Source organism: Fringilla coelebs, assembly GCF_963513975.1.
Source record: "Fringilla coelebs genome assembly, chromosome: 3".
Classification (NCBI taxonomy): Eukaryota; Metazoa; Chordata; class Aves; order Passeriformes; family Fringillidae; genus Fringilla; species Fringilla coelebs.
Genome location: NC_140030.1, coordinates 81,048,657 through 81,066,425, shown reverse-complemented (window position 1 = coordinate 81,066,425; position 17,769 = coordinate 81,048,657). Strand labels below are relative to the sequence as shown.

Genomic DNA, 17,769 nt, shown 5'->3' with positions numbered 1-17,769 from the left:
CTGTGATCTGATTGAAAAGAAACAAAGGGTAAAACTCACAAAAAACCCTGAAGTTGAACTATGTTCATCTCTACTACCAGAATGTGTGATCACATGCTATTTGCTTGCTTCATTCAGAGTGCAGATTTAAAGGTAAACAGATAGAATAGTGTTTATTACGTTAGTTGAGTTAATAGTGTTTTATTTTTATTTTTAAATTATCAGTTGAACACTTTGGTTTGCCTAGGTTCTTGTTAATTTTTACTGAGGATGTGCTTCATACAATGTCCCTAAAAGCTAAATTTGGAAAAAAAAAGGAGTGATGAAGTCACGTGCCCTTTAGGAAGGCAAAAGATGTTGTTTGGAGGGATATTTCATTTGTTTTAAATCCCTACAAGTTTGATCATTAGGGTTCTATTTGAGAAATATTGAATGCCATCTAACCAACTTTGAAGTATTGACAGCGTATTTTTTTATTATTTTTGTCAGTCATTTTACATGGATTTTGTAGAAATTTAAGGTAATCTAGAGTTGAATTCAGTGTGCTATTCTAAACACACTTTTAGCCTGTTACTTATAGTGACAGGTACTTGGAAGTTTTTCAGAGGTGTAAAGATCCTTTTGTAGTTGAATTAAGCATGAGTTTTTTGAAGCTATTACAGTTTAATGAAGTGATTTTTTTCTATGCATTGAACTCATAAGTGTTGTCTGCTTTGTGGAGTTTCTTCCTTTCTTATATTAAAATAGGCAAGTCCTTTATTACATTAGCTGAAAGGATAAAGCAAACCAGACAATAATGCCAAATATTTCATCCTGATTGCTAGAGGGAGATGTGATTGCAGACTGCCTAACTCAAATGCCATCTAGTCAAGCAGGTTACATTGGTAGTACATAGACAGCGAAAATTAAATCATGCTGATTACAACTGTCCCTTGAAAGTGCTCAGTATTGTTGGTTTTTTTGGGTTTGTTTTTTGGGTTTTTGAGGTGTTGGTACATCACATGTAACTTTAAGTTGCGTGACCCCCCTGATGGGGTAGTTGGACACGACTGGTGAGAGTGTGATGTCTGCTCACACCCATGTGTTACTACTGTGTCATCACACATCTTTCAATGTTGGAAGAGGATGGAGCTACCCACTGTGGATGATGGGTTTTCTACTTTGAGCCCTGTTTTCATCCTGAGTCTAAATTATGTATCTTACTCTGTTTAAAGCTGTCCTGTGACACAGTCTGGAAACTGAAGTGACTGCTGGTCACTTCAAGTCACCTCAAGGGGACTTAATGGCTTTGAGAGTCCATTGACAATATTGGGTTGTGCTGGCTGCCAGGGGACTTGAAAGTTCTCCCATTTGATTTGGTAGTGGCCTCTGATTTTTGGCATGGTTTAGGGTGTGTTAGTTGTATGGTTAAATCTTGCTTTGATGGTCTTCACACCTGGTCTCTCCTGGATGACTGATCACCCATGTTAGAGTCATTAAATTTGATGTATTTAGAATGACAGGAGGGTATTTGTTTTCTGCAGTTGATACACAGAAATTGGCAGCTTGTTTTTCCTAAAGATAGATGGCTATAATGGCCAGTGCAACACTATTCAATTCTGATCCTATTTATGTGTTTTACTTGTCTGTGTTCTCTCATTTCAGAGAGACTTCCTGTAGGGGCACAGATTTGTGTCAAATGCCTTCCTGTGTATTTAGTGTAGCTTCAGTATTTTGGTTGAAGAGTGTATGTGACACGTAATTCAAATATCTGTCATCAGTATCCTCTTTGCAGGGTATTAATATTCCTCTATTCTACCTGTGTAGGTACAATCTTCAATGGATACCTTTAGGAATATTTCAATTTCTTGGAGGAGATGGTGCTTTTTGCTTCAGGCTTATGTTACAGGGGTAGCATTTTTTTTAGTAGAAATTAGTTTCCTTGAACTCAAGCTCTAGTATTGCCTAAATAAGGAAGTGGCTGCAGTGCTGTTTGTTTAGTAGGTTTGTGTCAGCATTGTATCATGAAGGTGAAATAATGAATGAGAATCTGTGAACTTTCAGTCAGTGTCTGGAAAAATAGAGAGAAAGTATTTCAATGGAAGATGATGGTATCCTATAATTTCCTGGAAAAATATTTAAAAGCCTAATTTATTTTTGATATTCCAGAGGAGCCTACAGCTATACTGTCCCTAAAGAAAGGTGATATATTTGCCTTTTGAAATTTTGTGTGCAATACTGAAATGAAATGTTAATAGGTAATGTGATGAGAGGACTCTGAATTGACGCTGGACAACAGTTGGATTACATTTTTTCTTTGGCTGGAGTTCTGGAGTTCCTGAATATGTGGAACTAGCTGTCATTGAGAACTGTAGTGGAGCCCTAGTGTCAAATTGTAGCATTGAAGCAAGTAGCATTTCCTGAACTCCTGCACCAGCCAATTGATGTTATTGCGGTCACTCACTAGGAAGTTTTTTTTATGAAGCTCAGAAATGTTCTCCAAAACTCAGCTGATTTTCTAATATCTTCAAAGTTTCCTAAACTTCCTGTATGTTCTTTCCATTTGGGTTGCATGCACTGGGCAGGGAGTAGACCACTCTGCTGCCTCCTTTGGTACTGCTGTGTCCACTAAAGTAGTGCACTGTCTGCAGTCAGTCCTGCTAAAAGGATTTCCTTACCTGTCTGGAGAAGAAAGCTTATGAGGGTAACTTCTTGGAAGTTGCAGAGCTGTTCTTTGTAGGCTGTAGTTGTGTGACTGACATGTTTTTTGTTTTACTTTGACTCTTCAAAGCTTTCAATTTAAAATGAAGTCAGCTTTGTGTACACATACTAATCTTGAGCTTTAGCTTTTCATAAATGCCTGTAACTACCAAGTTTTCATTCCAAACTACATCTTGTTCAACCTAAATGTTATTAAGCCATCACTTTAACTATGAGGTGTAAGGAGACTATTCAGGAAAGCTAAGCAGTGAGTGATGAGGAGCAGGAAAAAGAAGAAAGGAATGCAGCAGAAAGATTAGAGAAAGATCTGTAACAGGTAAAGGAGCCTAAGGAAGGAAGTGCTCATGCTTGTTGGTTGTACCATCTGCAGGCTCTGAATGGCACTTCTTCCTCCAGCCAGGTTTTTATGATCTTAATTGTGTACGTTTTCAATAGAATTTGTCTGCTTTTGCAATATATGCTTTCATAGTACCAGAGAACATTGCTTTTGCTTTTCTACTTGGCATCTCTTTTCTTGCAGTTTCTTGGTAGTGTTAACTCTTGTGGGGGGAGCAGAAGGAAAAAAAAAAGGGCAGGAGGGAATGAGAGAGCTTGACAGTGTATGCCTTACATCCTTGCAGAGCATGGTTGGTTTTTAAAACAAGAGGGGTGTGTGTGAAATAAAGATGGAAGAGGTAGTAAAGTAAATGCCCCAAAAGTATGGCTTAGAGGTTTTTAACTGCAGTGAGAAAAGCAGTAGTGGTAGTTGGGCTGCAGGGAACAAGTTAACTTTTCTTTTGTGTTTGCAGCCTTACGCCTCTTTAACTTATGGTTTGGCTGTTTCTCATTATTTCTCACAGTTAATTTCTTTCTCCTTAGTCTTTAGCTTTATAAATACTGTATTCAGGTGTTTCTGTTAATCTTCCTAAAGAACACAATTTGCATGACAATTTTATTGAGTTAATTTCAAGGCAATTAAATATCTAAATAGAGGTGTCAAATGACATCGTTGTAATGTGTATATGGTGTTCTGCTTGAAGTTTGAAGTTTTCTGTAAAATGTTGACTAGCTGTTACTACTTAAGTGGAACAATTTATTATGTAGTGAGGACTCCTAGCACCTGGTCAAAAATAACACCTTGAGAAGGACATTCAGAAATGTGTTATCAACATGAATATTTATTAAATTAAATTGAGTTAATTCTCAACATTGTGTTTAGAATAACTGTAATCACTAGACTGGAAAGATTATTGTAATTAACTCAGCCATAGAGGGTGAGTTTTAAAGCTGTTTTCAGTCATGCTCATACTAAAAGAGTTTTCTTACACATTTGCTGAATGTGTAGAATAGATAGAAATATTCCTTTTATCTTTAACTATAACAAAGCCAAACTTGACATTTCTGTGTTCAACATACATAAATTTTCTTGGTTCATTTTTGGTTTTTGTTTGTTTATTTTGTCCTTTTTCCTCCCTCCCCCTCTGTTCTACTATGTAGAGAAGCTGCAGGCAGTTTTGCAAATTTCCAAGCCGCAAATGGAGGTCTATAATGACAGTACTAACCTGGCATGCCGCAATGGACATCTCCAGTCAGGTGGGTTTGGTTTTACCAGCACCTATTGAGGGGATGTCTCTCAGTTCCTGGTGTGTTACAAGGCAAAATAATGCAATGCTATATTCTGGCCCCACCAGCTTTAAAATAAAATTATTTATATTTCTGTTTTCAAAGGCTTTGTGTAAAATACATTCCGTCCTTTCCATGGCTTTGACAACACTGTTTTGTTTTGTAGTATTCAGTTTTCTCTTAAAATGACTGTACTAGAATTCAAATCTATTTACTAAGGAAACATTTTAGAAAATATTTTTCATGTAATATTCTTCAAGGAATTACATTAAATCTGTTTTAGTAAGCGTCAGTGTTGGATATATAGGTTATATGTTGTGCCTGCATTAATTAGCTTTTCCTTTATGATATTGTGAATATGCATTAAGCAACTTCAAAATTCTGGGGGTTTTTATATGAAGAAAGTGATATACAATTGAAATGAGGGGAGAATGACAGCAGCTCTTGCATTTTGTGAAAGAACATTGTTTTCATCCTTTCCCAGAAGACTGGACCAAACTTACTAATATAGCAGAAATGAACTTTTTTTGTCCATAAACGAGGTGTAAAGTTGTGCAAGTCCAAGGCTTACCCCAAGTACGGAATGTTTGCAGCTGTTGGATCCCTGATATAGTACCATGAAAGTCAGGCTGTTGGTAGGCATCTGGATTTCTTAAATGGTTGGTGCCTATGCTCTTGTGCTTGCTTTTACTGTCTTTTTGGGGTGTGGGGCGAGGGAGTATTTTTTGTAAGAACATACTAGTAATACTTTTTTTCCTTAAAAGCAATGTACAGGTGGTTATGCTTCAATCTGCTAATCATCTTGCTGTTGTTCTTTCTTTATACATGTAAAGCAGTACTTTCATATAGACAGCTCTAATAATTTAAAAACACAAAGTAGATGACAGAGTTTCTTAAAAAACTACGAAATCAATTTGCAGGCTACTTCAGATAAGAGGGCTATTGTCTCTACCTGAGAAGATAGAGGTACTTCAGAGGTATTGAGCCACAGGGCCCTGGCATAAGCTTAGTTTTCTATCTGTGGGAAGTGTTACCTGCCCTGTTGCCTGATCAGGTTGGGCTTTTTAAAAGCTCAGGATTTTATGAAGTATGAAACATGGTCATTCTTAGTTTTAACATAAAGTATCTTTTTGCTCTTCATTTGGTCTAGAATTGTATTGCTTTATTTTATTTGCCTTTAAAGGCCAAAGTCTTTACAGATGTTTTTGCTTCATAATTTTGTGTAAGGTTCTATTCTCACAGCTGTGTTGCACATTTTTTCTATTTCCGAAGTGTTAGTGAGTTGTGATTCTTCCTTCTCTCAAGACACTATTTATGTCAGCCTTCCTGCCCAATTTACTTGATTCTAACACAAATGATGACCCATCCCTGTCTTCAGCATTTGTAGTTTCCCAGCTTACGTGAATAGGTAGAGATTTTTCTTGGAAGTTTATCTTCCAGTTTTGTACTGAGGTTTTTCAAGACCTCATAGCAGTAGTATCACCTGCCCTAGTTGCACAGGGCTATGCAGTAACTTGTCTAAAGAGTAATAACAAGTAGCCTTGACCCAAACCTTTACTAGGAAATATTATAAATTTAATATTCATCATTCTTCTTCTCATAGCAGTCTTAAATTAGATGTAAAACAATTTGCCAATATTTCCCCCCCTCAAATGTGGTTGTTTTCCTTTGCATTGTGGATTGTAGTTTTCTCTTTTTTTAAAACACACTAGGGAAGGAGATTATGCCAGTCTTGCATAATCAAACTCAGAGTTTGAGTTTTATGAACTCATTTACTAGTCATACAATACTTAGAGTGTTACAGTAATTCCAGTGTATACCTTTTTATGTGAAAATCCCAGTATGATGGATAGCTAGACAGAGCATTACATTTCTGTTACCTCAGCATGAATACTGTGCACCTAGCTAGTATTTTATCTCATTTTTCACATGGAAGGAGTTGCTGGCATGTCTTTAATAGTAGGCATATGTTTGTCATGGTGCAGAAGTTCTATTTTTAATACTGAAATTTTCAAAGGAGTTCCCTGAGTGGAAGAACAAGTAGCAATAAGATTGTTTTTAACAGCATAATTTGAAAAAAGCAGATCTTTGACTGGTGTGGATCTGTCAGTTCAGAAAGGAGAGCAACTGTAACTCCTGGCTTGTGTAGCTGTGCTACCACTGAAAACATGCAGCATGTCCTTCTTAGTTGTTGGAGCTTTCTGATAAATAGCTTTTATTACTTGCATCTACCTATTTGAAAAATCTGAGTTGAATTTTTGAAGAACTGCAATTTTGGGGGCTGTTGTGAGTGCTGATCCTGAATTATGATCAGTCTTAAAATTGCTGCAAGTTTAAGGCATCAATTTAAAGTTTTGTTGTTTTTTTAAAAATGAAATGACGTGTAAAGTTACAGATAATTTTAGACTGGTGGATTTTTCTTCCAACTTGCTATCCACAGCCCATGTACAATAACTTGATTTAGTCCCTTTATCTTACTTCTCAATAGGCATATGTAGGGAATTTCTGAGAAATATTCCCTGATGGTTTTTAAGATGTCACAACTGAAGGCTGGAAATTGGTCTCTGGTACTGGAATTCCTGCTGTTAATTTGAATTTAAACTTTCTTTTGGATGCTTAAGAAATTAGAGACTAGTAGAAGCTTGTTTATTGACATGTGCTTTAATTTGGTTAAGTGCAGAAAAAAAAAATAATGGGTTTGCTTTTTTGGAAATATAAAGGATGTTGTCATATTAAATAAATGAGCTACAGTTGAATAATTTTAAGATTGTTTTTTCATTTCCAGGTATTGAATATAATCAAGCTTCTCTTAGATTTGTTCAAACATATTTGTACTTTACCTTTAAAACCAGTTTAATATAATAAGTATCTATAATTTAACTTTTAACATTTCTCTCCATAAGGGAGTCTGAAATTGGGCACCTGTGTCTACATCTTATCACAATTTAACCAACAGAAAACTTCAGACAAAATTTTGCTACTTGCTTGTTTGTAATTTGTGTTGTGTATTTGGATGGCAGATTAAAATTGCAGGGATGCTTTCAGGTCCAGACAGCTATTATGTGTGTGTAATCCAGTGGTGTTAGCCTGGAGCTATGAAGTAAATTATTATGTCCAGAATTAGAGAGTAAAATCAAACTGATTAAGCATCTATTACTATTCTATAAGTATGTATGAAATAGACAGTTGAGCTGTTCCGTGTTTCAAATACTCTTGAAAAAATTCCATGGTCTCTTTATGATTAGAACATATTTTGGGTACTTCCTTATTGTTTTATACAGAACAGTGAAACATTTGGCAAAAGGCTGCTGGAAATATTATGAAGGCATTAAAATCACTTGCTGTGTATTTCCAGACTTTCAGTAGATAACAAATAAAAATGGGTAAGGAATGTGTTTGGGGGGTTTTGCATTTGTTATGACAAAATATATGTCTGACATAGTGGACCAGTAGGAGCTGTGTGATGTCACTTAAACACCTCATGCTTTAGAAATAGATAAGCTTTTGATAAACTGTAATTCTGAACAATTTGATAACATTTTTATTTGTTACTTCAATGAAAATTTTTATATCAAATGAAGCTTCCCTCTGGAATAGACATTCAGCAGACAGCTATGTTCAGGAGTTGTTCATCACTGCTTCTTTATGTGCTACCCATGAGGACTGACAACAAAACATGTAAACTTAGGGGTCTTGAGTCCTGGAGGTGCAGTTAGAATAAATAATAATTTAAAGTATTAAACCTTGTCTCTTCCCTTCTTTCCTCCCTTCTGTTTCCAGCTTCTTGAAATACTCCTTACCTGACCCTCAAAATTGCAGTATCTGTGTATTGTTCTCAGTGTATGGGAGTGGTTCTGGGAGAGTGGAGTAATTGAGCAGCATGTTAGGGTGAAGGACATGGAGAAAAACTAATTTTGGTTTTTGAAGCTTTCCCATGTTGACTTCAAGCTAGCTGTGCAAATGAGGTTGAGGTGGGCTAAAAAAACCCCAACCAAACTGAGTGCCACCTTTTGATTAAATTGGACCAGTCAAAGTGCTGAGTAGCTAGGTGTGTTAGCAGATTCATATACTGCTTTTTGAACTTGAAAGTCACAAAGTATACCTAATTTTAAAGAGTTTTTGACTTGGAAATTAATTCCTGTGCAGGAATGACTAAGTAAATGTATCCAGCTCTGGAGCTGTGTGGAGTTTAGTCAGTAGCCAGTTTTGGTGGTTTTTCTTGTTTTTTGTTTGTTCATTTGTTTTTAAGAAGAAACGTATTACAGGTAAATATACTTAATTATATTCTTCAAGTTGCCTTGTTTCCTGCATATTGATAGATCTGCATTGTTTATTGTGACCCCTGCAGAGTTCCTGTAACTCTAAAAAGGGGTAGATTTGTGACTGAAGAAGGGCTTTAGAAGCTTTTTCACTGAGTTGTTAAGGTTACCTGCAGGCTGTGTAGAGATAAGGTCCTGGTAGTATGTTTAAAGAGGCTGAGAACATAGTAGTAATTAGTTGATCCTTCCATGACACTGTTTGACTGAAGTATGCTTTGAGTGTTTTAAACACAACATTTAAAATTACGGGGGTTTTTACTTAAAGTATTTTTCATTGAACTGCAATGTTGTAAGTTAAAAATTCTTCAGAGAGTCATTAATTTCCTTAAAAATCAGTGCTCTTTGGCCTGTTCTTTAAAACTAGCAGGTTAAATTGAGTTGCAAATTTCTACAATCCTAGTGAAGACACTTGTAGCTGAAATCTTTTTTGAGCTTCCTTACCTCTGATGCCCTATTTCTCTTACCTAATCAAAGGACTCTTAATCCTTTTAAAAGGATATAAAATAAGACAGTATTTATAGTTTCCATTGCAGACAACAGTACTGCACTAGACAGTTTCCAGTAGTGTACTCCCACCACAAAAGATACCCTAATCTAAAGCTATGCTCTAATCGTTAACCAGCCTGACCAACCTGCCTGCTTGCTGTATAACCTTTTTACCTCTTAATCTCTGATTTGATGTTTTACACTTGTCATTTCTGTGCCAAGGAACTTTTATTTTATTGTGTATCCCATATGGAGAACATAGACATCAAGTGCTATTTTGTGTACTCTGGACCAATATTTCAAGTTTATGTGTCACCTAATTTGAGAATTTTCTGCTTCATCATGGAGGTGAATAAGTAGTGTGAGTGGAATGTCTGGTGATGTTTAAATGTAGTTTAAGACTTAATTTTTAATATAGGAAAGTAAGCTGCTTCAGAGTGGTCCATTCAGAATTCACACCTTGAGATTCTTAAAGTGAAAGCAAATTGAAAGAAAAAACACCTGACAGTCACTTGCAAGTATAACTCCTACCGTAGTTTTTCCAGATTAAAATGCCTTGGTGAAGCTTCTGTGTGGAAGGTACTAGGTAATGTTAACTGGCATCCAATTAACTAGCCTGCTAACATCACTTAAAGAATCAATACTCAGAATCTAAAGGCTTGAAATTTGGGGGTTATTGTGATGATTATTTTTAAGAGTTCTTGGGAAAGAAGACAGCAGAAGACTGCATCATAAGGAGTAGATGCTGTTCTTCCCTTGATAAGTTATCTCTGGCTTTTCTAAGATGGCTAACTAGGGTCCATTTTGAGAGCTAAAAATTAGAATTTTATTCCCTTAAAAACACTAAATCTCTTTAGAAATGTGCGTTGTTCTTCTATAATGCAGTATTATATGTTTCAACAATTCTATCTTCTACTTGCAGTTGATGGTAAAGTACAACTGCTGCAAATGTTCTTACGACACTGGTTTTCTTTATAGAAAGTGGAGCAGTTCCAAAAAAGAAGGACCCCCTAACACACACGAGTAATTCCCTTCCTCGTTCAAAGACTGTTGCAAAAACCGGATCCACAGGCCTTTCAGGTCACCACAGAACGCCCAGCTACAGTGGGGTATCATCATCGGTGTCTAGACCAGCACCTAATCCTACACCTTCAGCTCACAAGGTATAGTGAGGATGAATGTGGAAGTATACACTTGAAAAATCAAGTGTAAATTCCAGAAGAAGCTTTGGATTTAATGCCTTAATTGCAGTATTGTAGCAGAAGAAAGTTTTTGAAAAAACCGAAACTCCAAATTTTTAGCAAGGCCTCTTGAGGTATGTTGCAGAGTGGGTTTTAGAAATTTGAGGTCATCAGGTGGGTGCATAGGAAAAGGGATTTAAAGTATAATCATGGTAATAAATACTGCTTGTTTTTAAAATTGCATGGGAAGCTGAATGAAAGTTCCCTAGAAGAAAAATGAATGTTACTTCTAGTATGTAAAAGATAGAGGGAAAAACCTCTTATTCCAGAACTACAAGATTTTTTCCCCTACATGTTCTTCTTTTCCAAAGCATGCATGCATGCATGGGTTGTTTTGCAACCACATTGAAAAGCAACTTATGTTTAGGCTGGGACTAAAACACAGAAGTCCTATAGTAAGAATAAAAAAAATTAGAGCGTTTCTTTTGACCTATCTTTTTCCCTTCCATTCTTATTACCCAGTAAAGTGGAATAAAGACCAGAATGGACTGAACATAAATGTTCTCTTAAAGCATTATTGCTGCTATAATATGAAGATTTTTAAGTGGCCTGTTACAAAGTACAACAGTAGTAGGAATTCTTGCTTATAGGTATTGAGAACCTGAAATGGTTTGTGATGCTTATTTCCAGAGTATGCTGGGGGAAAATACTGTAGTTAAATAAATGAATTATCAAGCAAAAAAAAACTCAAACCAAAGACACTTCACCACTGGAGCCTAAGATATCCTACTCGTAGCTGACTAATATGATATTATGATTTGTAGCAAAATACAGCAGTAGAATATTGGATAATTGTGAACATGCTGTTTTACTGGAGCAAATGAAATGTAGATCTTATTTTGTTTAACACAACACTTTCAAAGTATTAATCTGGGGGTTTTGGTTTGTTTTTTTTCTTCCCCCCTCTCCAGGCTGCTCCTAAAAATAGCAGAGCAAATAAGCCTTCTACTCCTACCACTGCTCCTCGAAAAAAGAAAGACACAAAGATATTTAGAAATGTGGACAGCAATCTTGCTAATCTTATCCTAAATGAAGTTGTTGATAGGTAAGTATGAAGAGAAATAGGCTTTTCAATCCAGTAAGTCAGTTTTGCATTCAGTACAATCTTGGTCCACTTGGAATGAAATTAGTACTTCTACTTTGTTGGGTTTTTTTAGGATTTTTGGATGGGATTTTTATTGTTACTTTGGCAAAAGAATGTTTTAAAATACTTAAAATAGAAGTTGTAGATTTTCTCAAAAGGGTTCTGTATAAATAGTCAAATGCATTAAATTAGTCAGCTGCAGCTGAAAAAGAGTATCTCATTGTTAGACTAATTAGTATTCCATTTCTTTGTTAGTGGGCCAGCTGTCAAATTTGATGATATCGCAGGGCAGGAACTGGCTAAACAAGCTTTGCAAGAAATTGTTATCCTTCCTTCTCTTAGACCTGAGGTAAGCAACTGGGTATTGTTGTCAGTCTGTGACAGGATGAAAGAAATGTGCTGTGCTTCACACATGAAATGATGACTCTTGAACGCTGTTTTTACTGATTATGATTGCTACGAGTAGCTGTGTGGTCCTAGCCATCCTGGAAAAGGAGAATATAGGATTTATGTGTTGAAATGCTACCATGAAATTCCTTGTCTTCTGGTTAATCAATGTTGCAGAAAGTGACTGGAGCAAGAAAAAAAAAACAAACCCCCAAAAACCCCAAGCCCAAATCAAATCGGCAAACCACAAACCCCTAAAAAAAACCAAAACCACAGAAACAAACCACAACAGCCCCACAACCCCATAAAACAAACAAACAGCAAAACCAAACAAACAAAAATTCTCACCATTTGTCAGGCTGACTGTTCCAGATAGCTATAGCTGTGTCTCCAACCCTATATGGCCATGTAAAAGACAAAGCCCCCAACTGGAAGGATGAAATGGGAGAGGTTTGTATAGGTAAATTAGGTTGTGACACTCTCTGTTTGGAAAAACATTGCTGTTATTGTGATCATCCTCTCTGTGAGGGTGTTGGTCAAACACTGAATATTTTATTCACAGATGGAAAGGATGCAAAGAAGTGTAGTGAACAGCCAAATAGACCGAGATATGTAACATTTGAGGGCAGATTTCGTCTTTACTTGGCTGCATGGAAGTTGATCATTTAGGCTTTTATTTATCATTGATAGTACCTGAGCTACTGTGACTGCCTAAATTCAGGCCTAGTCTGTGTATTACTGGAATATTCTGAGCTACTTTTAAGGAAAAAATAAATTGGTCATTTTCTAAAGCAGAACTTAGTAAAAGTTGCAGTACTTTTGAGGAAATTGCATGCAATGATTTCCTACTGTGTCCATTTCTGGGCTCCCCAGCACAGAAAGGGCATGGACCTGTTGGAGCAAGTCCAGAGGAAGAACAGCTAGATGATCACAGGGCAGGAGCACCTCTTCTGTAAGGAAAGGCTGACAATTAGGGTTGTTAAGCTTGGAGAAGAGAGGGCTCCAGGCTGACCTTATTACATTATGAGAGTATCTGAAGGAGACCTAAAAGAAAAGTGGTGAGGAACTGTTTACAAGGGCAGGTAGTGACAGAACAAGGGAAAATGGCTTCAAACTGAGAGTAGGTTTAGATTTGGATTTTATGAAGAAATTATTCACTGTGAGGATGATGAGATGCTAGAACAGGTTGCCCAGAGAAGTTGGGGATGCCTCATCCTGGAGTTGTCCAAATTGGTAGGGACTTTGAGCAATGTGGTCTAGTGGAAAATGTCCCTGCCCATGACAAGGAAGCTGGAAGTTGATGATCTTCAAAGTCCCTTCCAACCCAGCCCCACTTCATTATTCTATGATTATTGACGAAAAATTGCTGTTTGTACTTTTTGTTTGCTTGTGGGTCTCATTTGTTACGTGGACAGCTGACTGGAGTTGCCCTGTGGTTTTCCCCTTAATGCAGCTGCTGGTTTTGAAGCAGCATAGGGAAGAAACCTTAAACCTGTCAAAGCATCACAGAAATACAAGCTGTAAGGAGAAAAAAACTTGGGCAACAAATGTGTGTGCTCAGATTATGTTATGCAGAAGGAAGATGTCATTATAGCATCTCTGTTACTACAGTGCAATAGTATGTCAAGTGTGTTCAGTGACACCAACACTGTGAGCTGGGTGGGAAGGACTTGGAGATGGGAGGCTTGGAGTAGCTTTTCCAGTAACATGGTATCTTCAATAAAGTTGTCTCATGTTACTGTGGTTAGCAGTGGGCCTGACCTTGGTGTAGGCTGAGATGTAATAAGGACAGAGAATCCCATGAATTTTTAAACTTGCCTTAGAAGTAGGGAGAGTTGGTTTTATTCCTTGTAAAAAGAGCACAGTAGATGTGGCAGCTTTTCGGGGATACTTAGTAAATTAACACTAGTTCAGTTTTGATCCTAATGAGTTTTGAACTCAAATTGGTATTTAACAAGCCAGTGGTATTTTTATAGGAGAACAAAAGTTGGGGTACATAAGCAGGAAACATTGGCTGAAACCATTTCAGTGGTGAGATGCTAATGAAATGCTAGCAGTTATTTCAGACCATGTTCAGTATAATTACCCTGTTAACTTGAAAAGGTTTATGTATCTCAGTAATAAATGTCAGTGCAGCTGAACTGTAGGTGATGATCAAGGTGAGAAAGAGTTACAGATTTGATCTGGGCTGTGTGAAAATGTTGGAACTCCCCAAGAATTATTTCAAGCAAAAGAAGTCAGACAAAAAATGCACCTGGTGGAAAGCAGAAACACTGGAGTGTTCACTTAGTGAATAGCTGGGTAACTACTTTTAGGAATCAGAGTCAAGCAGAAACAAATGTGGATGATGAAATAATAAGAGAAAACACGTGTTGGTCAGTCATGACAGAAATACAACACTGGAAATGGAGCTATTTGTTGTTATGGATATTGTAGAAAGAAATGCCTGCAGACAGTGCTGTTTACACATGGGATGTATATGAGATACCCTCCTATTGCTTTTGCTTGTTTCTTGGAATTATTGAAGCTGGAAGGGAGGGATGAGTATAAGACCAAAAGAGAAACTCTAGAACTTTTGAAGGAGGTGGTAAAGACAAAGTGCTAGAGAAAACAGACAAGAGGAATAACTAAAAGTTATGTATTCTGTGAGAATTTGTAGACTTGCTTGCACTAGGTGTGGTGGGAGCAATTTTACAGAGTAGGAAAGATTAATCTAGTGCAAAGTGAGAGAGAGGAGATGACTGTCAGTAGCATAGAGAGAGTAGGTGGTTGTTAAGTAATATTTTAAGTAATTTTGTTGTAAGCTTGTCTTCTCAAGTTTCATTTAATAAGGAAAGATGAAGGAGTTCTTCCATATGGAATTAGTAAGAATGCTACTTTAACTCTCCTATTGTACACCTTCATTAGTCCCTTTTTAACTGGAATTGATGCTTTAAACTTGATAGGCTAGTCTGTCTTGTGGAAAGTGTTTTAAACTGCTTGCACAGTGCTTCCAGGCACAGAACAATTACAACATAATTTAGCTGCTGCCTGGGAAACAATAGTGGTGTGCGTTAGGTCAAGTTAGTAACAGAGTGTAGTCCTGTCAAAGCCTGCACTGTTGTGGCACTCACTGCCACTGTTACTATCAGTACTAGCCAGTGTCCTCAGTCTTAAGCCATTCTCTTGCAGAGGTAAAGCAACATTTTATTTTTTGTCTTTGAGGTAAAGCAACATTTTATTTTTTTGTCTTTGAGTCTTTGATGGTAACTTATGATGATGTCCTTTTCAGTTATTTACAGGTCTGAGAGCTCCTGCACGTGGTTTATTGCTCTTTGGCCCACCAGGAAATGGGAAGACAATGTTGGTGAGAAAATCGCTTCATGCATGAGTTGGTGGGCTTAAAATGTAACCACAAGGGGTGGCTTTCAGTTTGGGGCTTGGACTAATCAACTGTACATTCTTACAGAATATGTATTATGGTGTCGTTTCATACATAAAAGGGCAAAATTGTTCTTAACCCTGGATTTTACGGAGGGAATTGCTAAACTGTTCTCTCTAATTATTTTCATTGTGACAAGTAATATTTTAAACCAGCAAGTCCAGGTTTCATTTTTAGAGAGAGCAAAAGGAAGTGGGTTCATTGTTTTGTACAGCAGTGATTATTCAGATTAATCAGAAATTATCTGCTTTCCACTGAAACATACTAGAAGTACATTTTGGAAATGGGGGGGGTGCACAGTAGCAAAAAAAGAGATTGTCTTACTTGCACACTGCTGTGCAAAGAGTGTAAGAGCTGTGGAACTGCCTAGCCAGAGCTTTTTTCCTCAGCCTGATGTGCTAGATCCAGGCTGGAGCTCCATGGCTGTGCATCAGGCAGGGAGCATCGAGTGTCCTGATGCGGCTGAGCCGGGCACATCGTCCTGATCACATGGTGTGGCTGCAGCTGCACTCTCTGCTGACACTGGAGCTGGATCAGCTCTCGAGTGCAGGAGTGTGAATGTAGAGCAGCTCATGTAGGCTCCTCTGTTATGTTTGACATACTGGAATATAATTGCCAATCTCTAAAATTAGACTCGCTAAGCAGGGAATCATAATTTCTTGAATATGGTGAAGCTGCTAAAGGAGAGGGTAGTCTGAATGAGCGTTCCAATTGAGTATTTTCCATAGCTTTCCTCTGAAAACAGCTTTTGCATAGATAAAAAAGGGGAAAAAATAATAATTTTTAATGTGATTTGATCCAACTGATGCCTTAAATTACCACCCTAAATTAGTTAAAACTGGCTTAGATTTTTATTCAGGATAAATTGAAAGGAAATGGAGACTTTTATTCTTCCATAGCAAGTTGTAGTTGGCTATGGAGCTAAGGGGATTAGAAAAGTCTATGGGAGTCTGGAAATTTCTCTGTTGGTTTGACTGCATAGCCATTCTCATTTAGAAGTGACCTGGATAGAAGTTTTCTGTACCATTTACAAGGTGTTCCCTTTGAAGAAATAGTGGTTTTCAAAACTGTCCATCAGGACATGAGTGATCACTGCAGATGCAGAGAGCTATCTTCCATATGATAGCTTTTTAAAAGTACTTTTGTTTTTCCCTCCTTTCCTAGGCCAAAGCAGTTGCTGCAGAATCAAATGCTACTTTCTTTAACATCAGTGCAGCAAGTCTGACTTCAAAATACGTAAGTAATGGCTGTAAAATACATTGATTTGAAAACACCCATGCTTTAATTGGGGCTTAAGAAAGCCACAGACTTCTGATGAGTCCTTGGTGAACCGATAGCCTATAATGAACACAGTTTTTTAAAAGCGACTTTTGAAGTAAAAAAAATTTTGGTTTGTGCTTGTGATTAAGCAGTGTCAAAAGTTTTTTCAGTTTGGCAATGGCAGTAATGGATGTGGGGTTTTTCATCCTTATAAAGTGAAGTAGTTGGGTCCCAGCTCTTTCACTCTCGTAATTTAGGCACCGAAGTCTCTTGACAGTTAACTCAGTTGTATTCATAAGAGACGTTGTAGTGTTTCTTTTAAGATGTAAACAATACCGTTGTTGTACTGTGGTAATCTGAATACGTATAAATGGACTGAGCGTGCTTGGTTACCAGCAAGATTTTCTGTAGGTCCTTCTGCTAGCTGTTGTGCAGTAAAAATTTTTAACTCCCTACAGAATAATTTTATTGTTATTTTAGGTGGGTGAAGGGGAGAAACTGGTGCGTGCTCTATTTGCAGTAGCCAGAGAACTTCAACCTTCTATAATTTTTATTGGTAAGACCTTAAATTTTAACTTTTATTTACTTTCTTAAATAATCTTACTTACCAAAGATTAGTAAGTAGTTAACTATTGGAATAGTTGAGTAAACTTCTTTTGGGTAATTTTGCAGCTCAGGACAACTGTCTCAGATATGACCTGCTGGGCAATCAGTAGTTCATATGAAGCATGTTAGATTACTGTTATGTTATTTAGTTGGTGGTAATAGTGGGAAGAGGTGCTCTCTAAAAGAAAAATACTATGCTGCCTTTACAGAGTGAGTCCATTAATCTTCAAACATGGAAATATATTTTGCTTGTCCTGAGTAGCAGTTTATCATCAGAAACTCTTTATTTTTTTTTCCCCTTTCATTTGTGCTGTCCATTGCCTATTCAAAGGCCAACACATCACGCAGGTTTTTAAACTTTCCTAAGATCTGTCTCCTAAAGAATAAAGATCTGGTCTTCCTTAATGCAGCCTTTTATTAGCAAAGGAACTTAGGCAAATACAAATACTTTGATGTTGTGTGCTTAGTTAAGATGTATTTCTTTGTTTTTTAGATGAAGTTGATAGTCTTTTGTGTGAAAGACGAGAAGGTGAACATGATGCTAGCAGGCGTCTAAAAACAGAATTTTTAATTGAATTTGATGGTGTAAGTATTAGTCTTGGTTTTGTTTGATTTAGCTAAATTGGGTAATGTGGGGGGTGCCAGTGCAACCTATAGGTGAATTACAAAGGGTTTGGCTGATGG

At 37.1% G+C, this 17,769-nt stretch overlaps 1 protein-coding gene across 4 annotated transcripts in view; it reads left to right on the top strand.

The window, feature by feature from the left end:
- Nucleotides 1–17,769, top strand: part of SPAST (spastin) — a 38,566-nt gene that overhangs the window by 7,094 nt on the left and 13,703 nt on the right. For 2 of the 4 annotated variants that reach the window (XM_084203215.1, XM_084203214.1), the window contains exons 4-11: nt 4,156–4,251; nt 10,065–10,249; nt 11,239–11,372; nt 11,667–11,760; nt 15,070–15,144; nt 16,384–16,455; nt 16,960–17,035; nt 17,579–17,670. In XM_084203215.1, coding sequence (XP_084059341.1) covers nt 4,156–4,251; nt 10,065–10,249; nt 11,239–11,372; nt 11,667–11,760; nt 15,070–15,144; nt 16,384–16,455; nt 16,960–17,035; nt 17,579–17,670 — 824 coding nt within the window. The remainder of the gene's footprint in view (nt 1–4,155; nt 4,252–10,064; nt 10,250–11,238; nt 11,373–11,666; nt 11,761–15,069; nt 15,145–16,383; nt 16,456–16,959; nt 17,036–17,578; nt 17,671–17,769) is intronic. The other 2 variants (XM_084203217.1, XM_084203216.1) reach the window with 1 other exon arrangement.